This window comes from Dermacentor albipictus, chromosome 4, assembly GCF_038994185.2.
Source record: "Dermacentor albipictus isolate Rhodes 1998 colony chromosome 4, USDA_Dalb.pri_finalv2, whole genome shotgun sequence".
Taxonomy (NCBI): domain Eukaryota; kingdom Metazoa; phylum Arthropoda; class Arachnida; order Ixodida; family Ixodidae; genus Dermacentor; species Dermacentor albipictus.
In genome coordinates this window covers 116,101,019-116,121,183 of record NC_091824.1, presented here as the reverse complement: position 1 = coordinate 116,121,183, position 20,165 = coordinate 116,101,019, and the positions used below count along the sequence as shown (strand labels likewise).

Below are 20,165 nucleotides of genomic sequence, written 5' to 3'. Positions count from 1 at the left end.
TCGCATGGCGCCAAGTGTCTGGGATTACGCCAGTAGTCCATACTTCCGTGATAGCTTCCAGGGGCAACCAGAGAACATTGCCTAATTTTCCTTCCCAGTTTTACGGTGGTGTGGGTAGTGCGTCTACAGAGCGCTATAAAAACTTTATATGTGGAGTACTGAGAAAACTAGATCGATTCACCGAGTTTATATTTAAATACAAAATAAAGTGGGGGGGGGGGGGAGGATATTAGTGGTGATGTGTGGAAAAGGATTGAAATGTATTAGTTAGTTATTTGAATTATGGGCACGGATCGAAACTTACTTGTATTGGGGGGGGTCCTCGGAAATGTTATACGGCCGTTATTCGCAATTTGCAGTGCTCCGGATACATAGCGTCTGTGCAAGTCGAATGTGCACCGTCGATACCGTGACATCACGGTGGCGACCGACATTCGAGTGTCCATATTGCTACACGCGTGTGATATTTGATGGTTTGAACGAGGTCCATGGGCGTCATCACTCGGGAAAAGAGGAGGAAGAACGAACTGGGCTCCCGCTGTGAACCTAATTTTCCTCGCCTAAATTTACGCAAGAGATTTTTAAATTCATTTCCTGAACACATAAGCAAAGTCTTCCCGACTCTTGACCAATCACCGTGAGTGGGTATGCGCCAAACTCATCAAGGACATCATCATCATCATCATCTAACCGGTGAGCGCTGCAACCGCTGTTGTAAATATAACCTGTAAATAGTTGCTCGTCTTACTGACTCATCCTTCGCGTAACATTGTGGTGGAGTTGCGGGGTAATCAGGAACATCTGGAGACGCGTCGGCTGCAAAAGCAGTGACGTGGTCGTCTGTCACTGACCGGAGCGTGGCCACCGCTATGCTTTCAGGTAACACTTGCTTCGTCAAGCCAAAATTAATAACGGGGAGGTACATGCGATACCAAGGCTTACGGCGGAGTGTGGCACAGAGATGTCGCGCTCCAGGAGGGCATCACAAATAGGTGCGACGATATAGTCGTCATCAGGCATGGTTGCCGTTGAGGCCAATTCAACGAAGGTTAGGGCTTTTGGAGGTAAGCGAACAAACGATGTAGTGATGGCTCCCACGTGCCTCGTTCAAACAATCAAATATCACACGCGTGTAGCAATATGATCGCTATTGCAATAACAGGTAGCAAACCAAAAGCTCGGTTTACTTGACCCACATTGGCCTTTTTCACTAGCCAAGTTGTTAGACCCACAGGCATCAAAAGCAGTTCATTCATCAAAGGGATGAGAGCCGTAAAACGCTTCATTGAAGACGCTGAGATATGTGCTGAATGTATTCCACGTCATGCTTGTGTACTTGAGACATCCACGTAACTTTGTTTCAACTTAAACGTCACGGGTTTCAGTTTAACACCATGCATTCGGCGATACGAGGGTTCAAGAAAATAAAACTATCGAGAAAACAAAATTGAAACAATATTACAGAAACTGAGAATTTTAAAGTTGGATGGTTGACTGTTGCAGATATGTAGTCAATAATTAGAAAATATTACAGTCAATAAATGTGAGAATATATAAAAAAAGAAAGGAAAAAAAGATTTTAACAGGCAATTCTTTTTGTCTCGCACATCCAATTGTAGAGGGCCTTACAAACGTTCCTGTGGCTAAAACGCTATTGTGGGCGCACCAAGCAAAGGACCATCGGAAATGCCAAGTTCAAGCCAATCTTTTGGAAAGTTTCTGCCGAAGGCTTGCCTGCATATGCGGTTCCTAAGGCGCGCGAGCGTACTCTACGAGGGCGCGTGCTAACGCTGAGGAACGGAAAAGAGAGAATGTATTAGACAAAGTCACCGAGGCCAACTCAACTTTCAAACTTCCTCGAAAGAAAGGCTCTGTCTTGTGCAACTCAAGCACACAAACGAAACCACGGAAAATACAGATAGGAACCGAGACACTTCGCAGTCAACTAACGCGAATGCCGTGTATCTGTCCTCGCTTTTCATAAAAAGAAAGCGGGTAAATATCTCGAAAGAGTTTCGCGGGTGGTGTTCCATAACGCATGCATCGTTTCGACCACGGGCAGCGGCAGAACGGTTGTGACGTCACTGCATCGCTGCCCTCGCAAGCCGATACTTCTCTGTAGGCGAATTTTTTCACGTCTCATCTTTCGAGTTAATCTTTAGACAAGCCATCGGCGCGCTTGACTTTCAAGTGAAGGGAGCGCGGCGGCCGCATTTGCATGGGAATTAAGCGTCCACGCATTTGAAGTTCCTCTCGTTGGCCTGACGGCGGAGGAGATTTGCGAGGGGTCCGGTTTCCCCTTTCGTCCCACCACTCTCGTCTGGCAGCTTTCACTGCACCACGACTGTGATTTGCATGTTGAGGGGGGTGCTGATCACCGAGGAGCTTTGAGCGCCTATGGCACCATTGGAAACCGGACGCACGAAGAACGCCGTGCCATCGCGAGGCAATTTTGGGTGGTAATGGCGAAAGCCGCGAGGATTTACCATAGCGAGTATTCCTCGCCTTTTAAGTTGAAGCAGCCGCCGACTGACGTGCCGGACAACTGACTCCACGCATACTCGACATTTTACCGATGTTCAACAATAGCCCTGTCTGGTTGCCCGTTCCTTTGATGGCATTTGTCACTTTCAGTGGGCTATGAAAGAGAGCGAGAGAGAAAAGGAGAGAGATATAAGGAAGGCAGGGATTTTAACCAGTCAATAGTTCGGTTGGCTACCTTACGTTGGGGTAAGAAAGAAAGAAAGAGTGAGTGAGTGAGTGAGTGAGTGAGAGAGAGAGAGAGAGAGAATGAGAGAGGGGGCGGGGGCACGGACAGTACTAGAGTCAAAGCCACTTGTAGAAACCAGATATTTTCAGAAAGCACAAAAGTGCCTTCAATGCCTTCTGAGCCGATGATCGCTGGGGACGGTGTTCAGGTACTGTCTTCACTCAGAGGACGATCAACTAGTTTTCTCATTGTGTTCTGCCATGCTTTTAAATAGAGGCCAGTAATATTGCTGTAAAAGTGACTCGAGGAAAATAATTTTCGAACAAATACTCGATATCGAGTGGTTGAAAGAGACACCTAGGCGGATAAATAGCTCTGTCCAAGTTCACAAACCGGCATTTAAATGCACCACTCACATCTACAGCAAACCGGCCACGTTTTCACAAGAGAACACTCCTAAGTTTGCAGAAACATTGCACGAAAGGCACGATAACCTTGACGCTGAACCCACATTCGTTCATAGGCTGCAGTCCTTTCATGTACTACAGGACACACGGAAAACTTGAACAAACCTAGGTGGATGAAAATGGCTGACCGTCAGTATACCACGTGCGCTTTGATACCAGGGGACCAGTGATTTCCAGTGACATTATTTATTTATTTTTTTACTCATTCATTGTGCCCTAAAGTTTGTCAGGAAATATACAAAGGGGAGTTGCGCGTTATGCAGTTCAAAAATATTCGGCAGGACCCATTTCTCGATGACTGTCGGCGGTAATGCGTTTAGCATTGAGTCAATATAGCGACACAACGTATTGCCACCGTCGAAACGAGTTACGAGGTTTGGACTGCAGCGGTACCCCTCTTTCGCGGTTCCCCAAAACACTCGGCTCCAGCAATCGCTGCCGCTGTGAAGCCTGCGGTGGCCTCTGAAATGCATGACGCGCCGGGGCGTGCGAACGCCGAGAAACCCGTCATACGGCAGCCGGGCTTCTCTCTCGCGCTTCTTTCTGGGCACGTTGCGCCACCTAGTGGCGCCGCCGACAAATCTGCCGCCTGGTCTCCGAGACGAAACGCGGCGTGCGTCGGTGCGTGCTTTGCCACAGACCCAGTGACACATGCCGAGGGACCCAAATAGGCGAGAGGTTCATTGAAGAGCGGCACCATACCGAGTGTATTTGTGGCGCAGCCTGCTGAAGGTTCGGGTTTCAGTCCTCGAGGAAGCCATTCCAGTTCGCCCAGCATCACAGAAATTTAAAGGCACGTGCTCAGTCCCGCATATACAGTGACCCATTCCGGCGTGAAATCGGTTTGTTGAAGAGGGGCACAGACCGAGTGGCTCCTACCTAACGCTCCAAGTGGGCGTCTAAAAGTTTCATTGAAGAGCGGTATATACTCATTCTAGCATCTACAGTGACCTATGTGGGCGTGAAAGAAGTTCGTTGAAGAGCGGCACATATGTACACATTCCCACGTACTCAGTGACCCAAGGTGCTTCGATGGTTGGTTCCGAACAGTGTTCCCTCTGACAGCAGCCCCATGCATTACCCGACCATAGACTAACCAGTGAACAAGGTAGGTGGGAGAATGGTTAGATATATAGAAGCACGGACACTTAGCCCCGGAAAGTGTGTGAGTTACCCTTAGATTACCAGCGCATTAAAAGAGGTGAACCCAGGATTGAGCCATGTGCACAGTACGCCAGACTGTACTGCGCGTAGCTAGCAGTTGTTAGCCGAAACCAATTGCGAGTGGTTAGTGAGAAACTTTCAACGCTGTTGCAGACTTTACTTGATGTGATCCTTCTTGCCGAATCGCTTTCATCCATCCTAACACTACTCAGTCTGCTTGGTCAAATTACGTTAGAATGCACTATGGCCTGATCTATGAAAAGGAAAACAGACTGCGCTCTTAGATGAAAGCGGCCTACATGGCTGATCGCTCGACAGCAGGAAACGTTGTTCTTCCTGGAATTGCTCTTATAGCCGTATAGATGATCTGCCTAACCCACATCCTCTTTAGTCGCTGGTACACTGCCTTTGCCAGGGGCAGTAGATCTCTTCCGGTTGGAACGCTGCCCAGGAAAAACCGGGCTCTCGATTGATGGCTCATTCTGAGCTAACGTTGCGATAAGCAGGCTCATTCTTCTCCGGTAATTCACGAGGGCCGGAATTCGCGCCAAGGAATAGCTAGACTATAGCTTGTCCCCATTAGCTTCAAGTGAGCTCATACGGAGGGCGCGAGGGTGGGCGTTTGTTTATCAGGACCTCCGTTGGCGGTTCAGCACCTCTACGTTGCTCTGGACGCTCGGAGCCATGTGTAGTCGTAGGAACAAGATTCAGCTTCGGCCGGAATTTTGTTTAGCACAGCGCTTAAGATGCATATCCAACATCGCAGCTCTCGCCTCTAAGGTGAAAAGAACATCGCTTTTACCATAGGCATTTTCTTTTTTCGTTTATATCAAAGGGAGTGCGTCTCAGCGGAGGTGATTTCTTCTTCCGAGACGTCGTCACTCGTTGAATGCGTGTGGGTCGTAGCCGTAAGGGCGACACAGTTTCTAGCTCGTAGGTTATCCCACTATCCCATTTCCCATATCCCATTATCCCATTTTCACAAGCATTACTGGAAACATCTACTCAATCTGCGTAACTTCATTATTTAAGGCTGGAGCTTTTGACACACACGGAACTTTCTGAAATTATACCAGGGCTGAGGCTACTCATGCTTCCAGACCAACGCCACGATTCGAGTCATGCGCGTGTAAGAAACCAAGAAGACAGTATGAGATTCATTTGATGATGACTCTGAAAATAGTCCCCGTCTATATACCACTGGCGTTTCCTTCCATCCAACCATCGCTCCTGCGCGGACCAGCATGTTGTGTTCCGTATGCATCTGCATATTGTGATCCTTCACGTGGACCATTCGCCCGTAATTGTGTGTGTCGTTTGCAGGGCCACTACCGAATGGGTCATACGATCCTTATCTTGAAACGATCCCGGAGCGAAAAAAACGCGTCAGTGGAGACAGCGAGACAAAGTGCTGCATAAGCGGAAGGGAAGCAATGAAAAAAAAAGAAGACAATCCTATGTTCTAGTTCCAACCATTCTTTCTCATCTCAGCGACGTGCTTCTTATTGAAGCATCAGCTTTCGGCAATGAGCAGACTTGACAGTGCAGTGAAGTGGAATGAGTTTAACTTTTCCTGCCGCTTCGTAGCCCATCTTCGTCGCATACGTCAACCCTTACTCAACCGCTTTCTTGAAGTCCCGAGACGATATTGACAAAAAGAAGCGATAGTCTACTTTCGCTGCGCCTCTTTGACAAAATCGCCAAAGCTAGAGCGCAAGAAATTAAAGCTTCGTCGCTCAGTTCCATCCTACTTCTCTTCCACGTCGGGGCACGTTCCAGATTGCTGTCGAGGGCACGGAACAATAGGACTGCGCTCTTCGTGCTTCAACTAACCCCCGGCGTCGCTATTAAAAAAAAACCCCTTTCCACGGTATATTCACTTTGGATATTAAAAGTGGGCGAGAGATTTCCACGAGGAAAAAAAGAAACAAAAATTAAAGCTATATTCCTTTCACTATATTCCTTTCATCGCTCTCCAAGCGTTATCCCGTTGAGAATATTACCAAGAAAACCGTAGAAGCCGGCCCGTTATACGGGTTGTTTCGCGTACGTCAGGACGAGGCAATATAAGAATTCATAAAACTGGATGTGGGAAAGAAAAATGTGGGCAGTTTCGTTCAAGGGGCGAAACATTGACAGCGATATGACAAGGTACAGCGTTGCGTTTGGACTCCTAGGACGCGTTTGCCTAACTATGCGCGGGTGCAGCACGTTGACGTGACCCAGCACGCAAAGCAAATTCTGGGTAGAAGGAGCAGCGTGGACAACTGGTCTAGTTGGTTTACTTGCATCTTGAAGCTGTAAATGTGCACAAAGACAAGAATGAAGACAAGAGACAGGACGAGGTGCTTACTCACAATTGAATTTTTTTTGTCGAAAGTAAACAAATATAGACGCAAAAATGAAGTAGGAGGACTTGCGCATGACAGGTTAAGACTTTCGAAGGCAACGCTATAAATTAAAGAAAGTCTAACTCTCGAGAAAGTTAAATTCCTTATCATGTTGCAAGACCGAGGGGTGGCTGACGCAGTTATCTATTTTCATTATGGGGTAGGCTTCTGCCATTTCACGGGTGCGCTGGTTGTTGGTCTTGAAGATAGCCCGAGTATCTTTCAATACAAGATAACAAGCACATTCCCTACAGTGGGCGGCTAGATGTGTCCCTTCGGATGAATAGTATGCAGCCAGGTGTTCTCTTACTCGCACGTGGATGGGGCGCCCAGACTGGCCTACGTAAACCTTACCGTAATTAAACGGGATCATATGCACGATGCTCATCGTACAATCTACAAATTTTTGGTAAAACAGTGTGCGCGCTCAAAGCGCGCATACCAAGTCACTTATATTAACCTCTGTTTTTCCTCGAAATAAATGAGTTGCAAGTTGCGCTTCGAGCGCCTTGTGTCTCCCTTGTTATGCCCATGTATGTCAGCGCTGAAACAGGTTCACTGCGAATAACCAACTTTCTCAGATCACCGCCCTCACTGTTGTATAAGAAGTCTGGACATTCGTTCAGCATGCTGTAATGTTAAGTGAGCCATTCAAGGTCGGGTGCCATGGTCGGAGCGGTCCCGCATATAAGTTCGTCGTCTGTCAGGCGGCGTACCGCACCGTACCTTCAGCACGCGTGTCCGAATGTAGAGAAATGTTGTGCAGGCCTACGGGGCGGTAAGGTCGACGCGTAAATCGCAATATACGCGATATAGTCCCTCGCTGAACGAAAACAGTTCGCAGAAAGGTGCCGTCCTTGCGCGCTGGTGATTCCACTCCCTGCACCGGTGACAGCAGCAACACTGTAATATCCGATCTCCGCGTGTCTCACATAGCTGGCACTGGTGTAGCTCACATGCGATCTAATTTCCGCGCCCTCGGTGAACTGTGTCTGCTACGACTTCTTCGCGGACGCAGGTTCACGTTTGCTAGAGCAGGGACATTTATTTCGCTTTCCTTCTTGTCGGCGTCTCGAGGGCCGAAAACTTGTTTCGCAAGTGCACGAACAAATGGTAACACATTTTCTTGGACAGCATATTTCCGGGCTTTTCTTTTTCGGTCGTTCCAGCACGCGAAAGGTAGAACGTCCAGATAGGTGATGCGATAGGTGTAGCCTAACTTATGACATAAAAACGGACATTCCACGAAAGATGCTTCACCTTCCCGCGGCTCAAAAGGAGAGCACTCTCTGCGGCTCGTAATAACTGTTGTATACATGTGACAGCCCGCAAGGATGACGCGGACTACAGCACACCCTCTACCGCAAACTGAAACATTTCGAACGGCTTGGGATGCACTCTGAAAATACGAGGTCAATGCCGTTCAGGCGTTTTCCATGCAACAGTAGGGAGAAACTATATAGATAAAAAAGAAAAACATTTTAACGGTGAAGCCAGGGACTTCTATATACAAGTTCGCAAACTTTTAAACAGGCATCTTCTGCTTACACCGCCCTTCTGCTTTACACCGCCGAAACTATGCGCGAGGTAATGGGTTAAAGAATCACTCCATCAGCTCTTCGAAAGGAAAACGCGGTTTCAGTTGTAATCACGGGTTATAATGGCTTGGACGGGTTGACTGCAATACATGCAACTCCTGTACCTGACAAGGATAAATCCACGGGGTTTAGCGATGTGTACCCAAAGCGCGGTAGAGGAGCGTGTCTGCAACTCGCATCGCAATGAGGGCCTCTCGGCCGATAATCGAACCGGCGACCTCGCGCTCAGCCGACCATAGAGGTTGAGTCACCGCGGTGGGTGTGCCTCGAAAAGGAAAGCGTGTATACGTTGCGATGGTATCTGAAGTCACTTTGTGCATTTAAAGTTCTTAATGTGCCACAGCATAGCTCAATACAGTCGACTTGAGGACGGATGTAAGCGGGGGACGAGTGGGGCAGGAGGAGGATACGGTCGTTGCGGCACAATATTTTCCGCGAGGTACAATAGCCAGCTACCACATACAGGGTGTTTGAGCGAATACTTCAACATTTTTTTTAAAGGTTGCCTGTGGCAGATAGCACAATTCCATTTCGTACGGTGGTCTATTCGAAAAGGCGGACGTTACTTGTACAACAAATTGTTGCAGCTTCCTCCTCCGCTTTCCTCCTCTCGCTCTTTTCGATATCACCGTCTTTCATACACCGCTGCGCTCCGCGGTCGCTCTTTATTCTTGGCTGTGCTCGTTTGCTCGGTTACGAGGGACGCCGACGCCGACGCTCGCCGCAGAAGCGCCTCAGAAACGGGCGCGTAAGAGCTGCAGTGTGCTAAAAAATTTTGTGACTCGAAAGCAGCTCTCCAGAGCTTGAGAAGTTTACGACGTGGCAATTATGAACAGTTGGTGTCACAAATCAACGAAACCTGCCATTGCGCTTCTGAAAGAGGACATGATATCATATTTCAGTGGCTGCCGGTACATTGTGGCATCGTTGGTAATCACCTCGCCGATGACGCTGCCCGACGTGCCCAGGCTGGCTCACCGACACTCCTTATACCTTTATCCAGAGTCGACGCTGCAAGAGAGTTTCGCAGTCTCGCTCGTACCATCACGTTAGGTTGCTGGCATACACCACAGAACTCTAAGTGTCGTTTACACAGCTTCGACCCATCACTGAAACTTACATTACCAGCGAACCTTCCACGACGTGACGCAACACTGCTGTGTCGGCTGTGGGTAGGAGTAGCATTCACCAACTCCTACAGCTATCGTATTGGAATGGCGGATTCACCAATGTGTGCTAAGTGCAAGTGTGAAAAGCCCATCAGTCACCTTCTGTGCCACTGTTCTCGCTTCGATAATCAACGTGAGACTCTCCAGTGTGCCTTAAATAGACTGGATGACAGGCCATTTACGGAAGCGAAGATCTAGGGAGCCTGGCCTCACAGTTCATTGGCCCAGAAAGCAGTTCGAGCGCTTTTTCGCTACCTGGGGGCAACAGACTTGAGTACCCGACTGTAGACATCCTACACCTAAGTTCTCTCTTTCCCTCTTTCACTCCCCATTCCCCTCCCCACGTGTAGGGTAGCAAACTGGACTCAGTCTGGTTAACCTCCCTGCCTTTCCTTCTTCCTCTCTCTCTCTCTCTCTCTCTCTCAAAAATCTCTTGTGATCCGAGCATGGCGCACACGCTAAAAAGCCCTACGTGGTCAAAATTAATCCGGAACCCTTCACGAACGGGTACTCGGTCTCATAACACACTGCGAAGTCTCGGGACGTTAAATACGACACCATTATTTCTACCCGAATAATCAATCTCCGTTTAAAACGAACAGAACATGCGTTTTCTGATGGTAAGTATAGCGACCAGTTTACTTACTGCAACTGGCTCTCCCAAAATGCACGTCCCTATACCCGCATCACCACCGCTCTCTGCGAAAAAAAATGAAGCTGAGCGAAATTGATCGCTTAATACAGAAGCGCGTAGGCAAAGTCCCAAGCTCCAGAGCTGCTTCAGAAACTCTGTGTAAATGCTCTCTGCGAATGGAATGTATCACATACATAAAATCAAGAGCTTTAGGGGGACGAGTGACTGTAATGTAAATGTGCTATCTGTGGGCAGACAAGGTGGAGCAATCGTTCGCTTGCCGAGTCACGAAAGCAGGGCAACTCAGGAGACACTTTAAAGGCCCAGTGAAATCAAGGCAAGGCAAATGTAAGACAAACTCACGTGAAAGCAGACGAACGATGAGGGTAGCCTAACAAAAATTCCGTGGTGCTCGTATGGCTGGTAACAGTTGCGAAAGCAAAGCAATTACCGCCGCAGCACTGGCCACTGCGCGATTTGACGCAGGGACTCTTCTTTGCTCAGTCTCACGACATATATATATATATATATATATATATATATATATATATATATATATATATATATATATATATATATATATATATATATATATATATATATATATGGACACTGCAGCTTAACAACCTCTGACGATTAGAGCGGTGCGTTTGCACTTTTTCACTATTAGCACAGGGAGGACATCTTTGATCGAACATTAGAGACTACTCTCGCTCCCTGGTTCGGCGTGGCTGATGCTGCTGGTGCCTGCTGTCAACTGTCTGCTGCTGGGTAGGTCGACACTTTGGCGGATATATTTGTGGATATGTATACGAAGTTTGTGTGCTGAATGCTAGTACCAACAAGCATGCTTATATAACGCCTGTATGTTGACCGAGAGAGGAGTGTGAGTAAGCGCACATTCCAGTCCAGATACAGATCTCGTCGGCGTAGGTAGAGAGTCGAACGCTGCCTAATAGGTTCTGCAGTAGTCCAATCAGGGCTAGATTAAAAGGCGTTGGGCTTAGTACTCCAACCTGAGGGACTCCCCGGCTACTGTAATACTGGAGTGTCGGACCATCCCCGGTAAGCACGTAGAATGATCGCATCTGTAGGTAGCTACTAACCCAGTGATATATATCTTGCCCCATGTGTTGGGCTGCTGAGCACGAGGTCGCGGGATCGAATCCCGGCCACGGCGGCCGCATTTCGATGGGGGCGAAATGCGAAAACACTCGTGTGCTTAGATTTAGGTGCACGTGAAAGAACCCCAGGTGGTCTAAATTTCCGGAGTCCTCCACTACGGCGTGCCTCATAATCAGAAAGTGGTTTTGGCACGTAAAACCCCAAATATTATTATTATTATATCTTGCCCCCAAGTCCTATTGATTATAACGTATTAAGGATGGCTTCATGAATGACATTATCGTAAGTCCCTTTAACGTCTAGAAACAAGACAGCAGACACGTGTTTACAGGCCTTCGTTAATTAGGCGCACGTTATGAAGTCTACAACGTTGTCTATAGATGAACGGTCGTACCTGAATCCTGTCGACGTGTCTAGATAAATTACATAGCGCTAAATTTCATAGACCAAATGAGGGTCGTCGTAAAAGTGGTAGGCGGGAAGATCTAACGTTTATGGCTTAATTACAAGCGTCACAAATAATTACTGAATGCTAGCTTTTCCTCCCTACCTTTATGCGTAATTGGAGGCGCGTCGTCCTCCTGGGAAAAGAAACCGAAGCTGGCTGTAGAAAAGCTGTCATATTATTTGAGGTGCAAGAAGCTTGCGAGTACGTTTTTGAGAGATTGCAGATCGAGGACCTTCATTGAACGCAATAACTGAAGGGTCAAAAATATCATGTGAGTACATCTTTAAGACAGCCCATCTGTAAAAAGAAAAGAAAACAGAAAGCTAGCCAAAGCGTTTGACATCGAAGAAAGACAAGGTCTTCTTGGATGCATTAGCGTACCACGTGGTTTGCTGTTTAGACTGCAATACCTTCGGCATCGGCCCATATTTTTCCTTGAGTAAAGCCACACTGCCGGCTCAAGTTTTAGGCACGCGCAGTTCGAGCGAGCGCATTTGCATTTCGTTTCCGCAATTCCGCGCTAGTTGCGCTTACTACTACACACAATTCGCTAACTTGGCACACTTATTTTGCTGCAAGCTTAATTCTGACACCTTTTTCGCTACCTTGCGTGTAGTATACCAGGGGTTCAGGTGCAAACGCATTCAAAAACGTTTAAAATTGACTTTCGCTGATCGCACAATTATTGTTCATGAGCTGGTCTACTCATGAACTCACACAACAAATTGCTGATTACTCACACAACAAATTGAAGTGCATAATCGGCTACTAATTAATGAAGATTCACTAGTTACGTTTTTAATTTATTGCCTTATGGCACATAATGCCATTTTCAAATTCTAGCCGGGGAGTTCGCAAGGCGGATAAACATGGAAGGAATTCACAGAATAACAACAGGTTCGAGATATCAGTTCCCGAACTTTTCGGAGAAATGCATTGGCGTTCCAGTTACTCTTGTGCTTCGATGCATAGAATGACGTTCCGCTAAGAAAATAAGTGGAACGACAGTGCATTTTTACCGCAATTTCGACGGTGCAATTTCGATGGCGCATGTTCGACGGCGCATGTCTCGTAAATGGTGTCATCCGCACAATTCTTTTCAAGTGAATATGCCTTGCAGTCTCACCCGCTAGAATTTGTAAATTGCAATATATGCCCTAATGTAATTAGTTCGGAACTTATTTAGTGAATTTTCGTTAATTAGCTGATTATGCATTTCTATTTTTTTGTGCAAGTAATGCCCGCGTCTTCGAGTAGACCAGCTCGCGTACCAGAATCGTGCTAACTGCTACAGGCAATTTAAAAAAACATATATATGCTTGAAACTGTTCGCTGAAACACCCTGTGGAAAGCCTCAAATTGCCTAAATGAACGAGAAGAAAGGAGCGAGATACCCAGATCCTATGAAACTCAAAGCACTCTCGTCTCGGAAGAACAGACGGACGGACGGACGGACGGACGGACGGATGGCTAGATCTTTTGAAATGCGTAATTAGATGCATTTTAAATTAGATGCAATTAGATGCATAATTTCTTAAAAGGCACTGCCTTCGAAAATAAAAAAAGGCTTCGCAGACATCTTCATGCCATTTTGAGCAATTTATACATCACAGATCATGTTTATAACATGCATGCTCTCCAATTACTATTTTATTGGGACCACGGCGTCTGCATTCACCACCGCAGCCGTCCTAGCTAGTTAGAGGTCCTATATAGGTGGCCTCAAACCCGGTGCAGGTAAAACGCGGCGGGAGAAACAAAAAACAGGCATTACTGACTGTACATTACTATACACAAGGCATATAGGTTCTATCTTATAATGACTGCTAATGACTGCTGACTCTTACCTAACGCAACGCCAACAATATGTTCAAATAGGTGACTCTAAATCTTCAATGCTTCCAGTCCTTTCAGGCGTACCTCAAGGGTCCGTCCTTGGACCATTACTTTTTCTTGTTTATCTGAATGATCTCTCACTTGACACTGCTGTACAATGCCGATTTTTCGCGGATGACTGTGTTGTTTATCATGCCATTCAAACTAAAGATGATCAATTACTCTTAAGTAATTCTCTAACGTCAATTGCTAACTGGTGCGAGACCTGGAAAATGAGCCTAAATATCCCTAAGTGCTCCCGAATGACCGTAACAAAAAAGAAGAGTCCACTATCGCATGCATACAAAATTAACGACGTTGGCGTTACTCTTGTTGATACATTTAAATATCTGGGCATTGAAATATCTCGCGATTTAAGATGGAGTGCGCACATTAAAAAGATAGTTTCGACAGCCTCAAAAAGACTTTGGTTACTGCGGCAACGTCTGAAGCACTGTACAAGCAAGACGAAACTAGTTGGTTATACTTCACTGGTGCGTCCTCTACTTGAATATGGTGATGTCGTTTGGGACCCGCACACTAAAACTGATCCAGGTAAGCTGGAAAAAGTACAAAACAAAGCACTCAGGTTTATTTTTAATGCCTACGGAAGACAAGTATCACTATCTGATCTCCGTTCAAGGTCTGGCCTTATAACACTGGAGGAACGCCGTAAGCTACACCGTCTGAAGATGCTTTACACGATAGTGAACGGCCAAACTAAAATGAATTTTGACGAATACTTACAGTTTAACACGTGTAGAAGTACCCGCGGAAAGCACGAACTTACCCTTATTGTACCCCAGGCTAGAACTATCGCTTATCAATTTTCATTTTTTCCTAGAACGATAAGAGAATGGAACAGGCTTCCACAAGAGGTAACGAACAAACGTACTGTTGACTCTTTCTTAACGGCTATTTCTCATTTGTGAGCGAAGCACGCAATTCCTTTCGTACCAAATTTTTATTCAACTCATGTCATTAGTTTCAGAGATATTGTTCTGCGCAGTAGCGTACAAGTATGATCTGTGAAGCACTGTGTGTGAGCTTGCTGTGTTCGAATTTTATTTTGACATTTTTTGCTTGTACAGTATCCCTTTGTATTTTCTATGTACCACTCCTGCTTTGGCTGCTAAAAAGCAGCTGGCAGTATTTTCAAATAAATAAATAAATAATTGCATCCCAAAGCTAATTCAGGGCTGTCTGCTCGCTCTTCTTTGATTGACATGTAATAACGACCAAGCCGCCGCACACTGGCATTGGCAGATGGATTTCACTGCCACCCGAAAGCCGTTGCGCAAAAGGGAATCCGAGCCGCAGTTCATCTTCAGAGGTATCGAGCCATAACCAGAGCCGAGTTTAACCAGAAAGCTGAACTATACTGGGTTAGCTGGTTTTTTTGTACGTCTGTCTATCGCTAAAGATGAACGCGCAAAGTGAAAGTGGACGGGAGAAGCTGTTGACGCACGGCTAACGTCTCCTCGTTCAGTCGTCCTCAGTGTTGCATGTTGCGCTTCTGCTTTTAGCGCTGCACATGGCTCACACGAACCATGTTCCGCAGTGCTAGCTGCTCGAGATGTCGGCGCAGAATCCCGTATGCTTGCTGCCACTTTTTGCTGCCACTTTATTACTTGCTGCCAACGTTTTGGGAGTTCTGTGTGTGAGACAGGATATCGGTTTGCAGAAAAAAAGAGTAAAGGTAGAGTAGCTCTTTGAGCACTTTGCCTTGAATATCCCCTTTCGACATGGGCTGCAACATGTATAAAGGGTCTCGCTGTAGCACTTCCATTGGCGTTTATAATATGATATCGATTGCCTTAACCAACCAAGACGTTACTCTGTCCTGTACCCATTTACTTCGTCTGAAGCGTGTTACTTCTGTAAGAGGCGCATCCAGTGGGGTTTGCATTTACAGCGAAGCTGTTGGAGCGACTAGTGGTGCTCGGAAACATTTTGTGTGTTGTACCCGTGTCTTGGAGAAACTGTCCATTCGCCAAGTTTATATTGCGAAAAAAAAACAATGAGGGCAGGGGGGGGGGACATTAGAGGCGACCTGTGGGAGCAACTGAAGTTTGTGAGTTAGTTAGGGGTGGAATGAAAATGGCTGAACACTCGTTTTCTGCCGAGCTAAGAGAGGCTGTATGAAACGCGTTGAAAGTTCACCCCGGGGCCTGTAAGAATCAAAGATGGCTGCCATTTTTTATTCGGAGATGCGGGGGCTATGTTACGAGTGGTGTTCACTAAACGTTTGAAATGTGTAGGCTAAAGGGAGGGAGGGGGAGGCACTTCGGAATTACTAATAAATGCTCATTTTCTTCCTCCTTAGGGGCGTTATAAGAATCGTGAACTTTGTTTGCTCGGTGTCCTTATATGTAGCGGTGTACTAAACGTAGTGACCAGATTCAATTTGCATGAGAATAGGGGCATGTTGTGGGTGATGTACGAGCAAAGATTAAACGTGGGTGCTTAGTTACGACCTTTGCAGCAAATTACTGGTACACGCGTCCTGAGTGTTAGAAGCATGTCTTAGGAAACTTCTACGAAGTTTGTCCCGTGCCCTGCATGATAGAATTAAACTTGCCACAGAGTTGACATTTCAAGAAAATAAGAAGGTAACTAATGCGTGATGCACAGGCAAAGCTTCAAAAGCGTCAGTTAATTATGAGCTTCACGCAGCACATTGCTTATTCAAGTGCTTGAAATCGTCACACAGCCTTCCTAAGCATTTTGCAGAATGCTGGAGTACCAAAAGCCATGCCCAGTTCACATTTAACACCTACAGTGGGACATGCTACGAGTAATGTGCGACGAAGATTTAACATACTAGGCTTAATTATGATCTTTGCAAATAATTACTAAGCACTCGTTTTCTCCATGTTTTCATGCGCAATATGAAGCTCGTAGCAGGCTTCCTCGATGTCCCCGGTTGACCAAGCGAAGTGCTTTTTTCATATTTAGTGACAATAGAGGGGGCTATTTGTGATGTTCATAAGTTGAAAATGTGCGGATTTTTTACGGCATTTGCAGTTACTTACAAAATCGTTTGAGATTGTTATACCTGAATTTTAGTAACAGGGTATAATTTATGCCGCTGTCCTCTGAGAACTATAGCTTCCACTGAAGTCATATTTGGCAAAAAGGAAAGAACTTGATGAGAACTGATGTGCCTACAAAGTTTAATGTGTGCAGATAAATTGCAGCTTATGAAAGTTCTCGAACGTGTTATACAGCTGTCGGCAGAAATGTTTTCCAGTGTACTATAACAACAGTACATGGCAACGAGTTTTTTGTTGGTAGAAATGATGAGTCATATTAAGGGTGATGAGTGGTGCAAATTTAAAGCCTCTGGGTTAAGCAATGGATCTGCCGATAATTACTTTGCGCATTTTTAGGCATTATACAACAGAAGAGGAGAGTGTTTGGTCGCTCTCCTTGGAGAACTGAGCGTGGCACCGATTTCGTATTTGCTGCAAATGTTGTCGAAAGTGGGTGTGAATTTTAATTTATCCGGGATAATTACGGCACCTTACAAACGTTACGCGCGCTTTTCTAGTTTTCCAAGAGAACCAGATGTGATACCGAGTTTAGAATTGGCGAGCTTTCTGGTCCATGTCGTAACATGTGAGTTCAAATTTAATGCGCGAGTTCAGGATACTCGTAATTAAAATTCTAAGAAATAAGTCGAAGTTTCGCCCGGAAGGTGGAGCACTGACTGCGGTAGCAAATTAGTTGACATCTGTACGATGTAAGGATAGCAGTTTTATCGGCCGTATAAACTTGTATCATAGGCATACTAACCCGATTAACAAGCATGGTTTCATCCGCACAAGCAAGCATGAACACATCTTGCTCGATGACCGCGCAATCTCGCCGTCGAAACGCTGGAGCGAGGAAGTGCGGCAGCAGCAGCGAGCGAATTGACCTTCGTGCTGCGTCTCGTACCAACGCGAACTAAGCCGCCGATACACAGCGCTTGGCAGACTGTGTCCCCGTCCGAGATGGCTTTCAAGATAGTGGCCTGGGTGGATGCGCGCGCATGCCCGGGCCGCCAGGAGTAGAGGGGGCCCTCCTCCTTCCTCTCCCCCCGGAGCCTTGCCCGCGACGAAAGAAGGCGCGCTTCCTCCCCACTTTCCTCCCTTGCATGCGCGATATTGAGCTAGCACCGCCTGCCCACCCCCATACGCTTTCAGTGGCACATACAGCTTACGGCGCATGGCTATGATTTTATCGCCCTTATACTTGATACGAAACCCCACAGCGACGCCGACTGCGGCGGGAGAAATGCACTTGGAGAGTCCATACTATTGCTATAAAAAAAGAGCTTCGCTGCGAATTTTGACGTGATTCTGGTCGGTCGCATAAGACTGCTTCCCTTTTTAAAGCGACGCTTTCTCTGTGAACCTTCTCTGGCTTTGCGTACTGTGGCAGGAGAAGCAGCAACAGTTTCCTTGCCAAATGACTAACACAGGAAATAAAAGAATTGTTTGTCAGATGGTGAACCTCGGGTCTTCCAGCATCACATAGGTATGTTGTGATTATTTGGCAACAACCGCACACGCACTTTTCTAGTGCCAATGCCAAGTAGCTCGTTGAGACCGTTGCCGCGAGCGGCACGTCTCGTAGCATGTACGTGCGAGAGCTAGTGCGCACGCAACTTTCCATTAGCCGCACGTGCTCTTGCGCGAGAAGTTTTCGGCATCTAAAGGCTTAGATACTGTGGTCGGTGGTGATACAGCTTTGACAGCAGTGGGTCGCGTTCGTTACAGGATTTCGTTGCGTCTCTTATTGAGATGAGTCGTTTCATCTTGCCGGTTTACCAAAGCTCTCGCTTACACCGATTCCGAGAGTTTGAGGGATCTGTGTGATTTTTTTTCCATGCCGCGATTTCGGAAGTGCGCGAAGCAGCAGTTCGAATACGAGCATGCTCACTCGGGCTTGTCTGTACCTGCACCGCGGCAGGCAATGCAGTCTTATTTTGGCGGCGTGCGGAAATTTTCACCGTTTGGAAAAAAAGTGTCTTCTAGAGAGTTATGCGTACATTTCGGGCCGTCACTTTTGCTGCTACTCGTTACAACGCCATTGGAGAAGAGCATGGTGATTATACACCGCAGTATGTAGAGTTTTAATAAGCGAAAAACGGCACGCGATAGCACATAGATAAGAACAAAAGGAACAGAAAAGATAACTCCGCTGATAGAAGTTTCTCTCAGAATATCGAGGTTAGGTTGCTGTTTGACGTGATCACGGCACTTTTTTGTGTCCAGTGCATTAGTTCTTCTTCACATATGTAATCTAACTGCAGGTATCTGTGGTATCTCTAGTGTGACCCTGCGACATAGAGAGAGCTTTCGTGCGCGAATTCCTAGGATAGACAAACCACACTACACCGCCTGTTCTCTTTCTCTCTGCATTTTAATATTTTCTGATACGGCTCAGCTTACTTTGCGGGCTAGACATGTGCAGTATTTACAACAAGCTTAATATGGAAGGCATACTCAGATCAGCTTTGCGATCGGCGTACATGCCTCTTGCGCGTGCCGAATGTTCTCCATAACGTTTTGTATTTCTGGTTGCAATGTTAAATATATATACCACGTGCGGGACCACGCGCCACGAGACCACGGACTACGGGACCACTAGTTAACAAGACCAGCACCCGCAGCTGTAGAACATGCTCTGCAGTGTCATGAAGCGTCAGAACGTCGCGCTGTAGCAGATGCTCAGCAGGAAGGGGCGATTTCCAGCGGCTTGGAGGGCACCAAAAAGGTATGTCGAGGCATCTTCTATAGAGTGTAACTGAAACAATGTAAAGTGCCACGCAGAATTGTTTATGATCGACAATTTCGAAACGCAAGCCTCTTCGAAATGGTCGGGATGCAAACATTTATAACTTTCTCATTTCTTCACATCGCGTGAAATTGATCTCGCTCTCCCCGTCCCCTCCCGCAGCAAGAAAAAATAAAAATAAAAATAAGACCGATTTCTTCGTTCGTTCCTCAAGTAATTAATTAATTAATTAATTATAATTGATTACTTCTATCCGCCTAGCTAATGGTTCAAGGAAGAGTTACTTGGCTCGTTGTTTCTTTGTGATGAGGCCGTTGCTCAATACGTGGGGAAACTCTTTACCGTAGATTCGACTGGACAGAGCTGTAAATAGCGTCTCGTCTATGGGCATCGGCATCAGTATTCTTGAGCTCGCGCGCGCGTCGCCGGCGCTCCTTTCATATTAGACGAGCTTCACCTTTCTCCCTTGAATGCCAGGCTGCCGGATCGGCTATTATATATCGCACGCGCTAATAACTTTCCATACCGTCCACGGCGATTGAGATGAATACTGTGCATGGCAAAGGCGCTGGCTGAGGAAGCAAAATGTTTTCTGCCGCAGCTGCCACGCGGCGAAGCATTCTGCCAGGAGCGTATCAAAGTGGGAAGTTTCATGCTGTCAAATCCTCAAGTATGCGTCGCTGAGCGTGACGTGCGCGTTATACATCGTGAAGACCTGCGCGGGCTTCTAGCTATCTTTGTAGCTAGAAGCTACAGCTATATATAGCTATGTAGCTGTAGCTATATATATATATATAT

General features: G+C 46.6%; 1 protein-coding gene across 8 annotated transcripts in view; it reads left to right on the top strand.

Annotated features, from left to right (window-relative positions):
* LOC135914649 (uncharacterized) overlaps positions 1 to 20,165 on the top strand; it is a 461,017-nt gene that overhangs the window by 49,705 nt on the left and 391,147 nt on the right. For 6 of the 8 annotated variants that reach the window (XR_011514057.1, XM_070537513.1, XM_070537512.1 and 3 more), the window contains exon 2: positions 10,803 to 10,903. The exons of the other annotated variants lie outside the window; for them this stretch is intronic. Coding sequence is in view for 5 of the 6 variants with exons in the window: in XM_070537513.1 (XP_070393614.1) it covers positions 10,803 to 10,903 (101 nt within the window). In the remaining variant the exon portion in view is untranslated. The remainder of the gene's footprint in view (positions 1 to 10,802; positions 10,904 to 20,165) is intronic. 8 annotated transcript variants of the gene reach the window in all.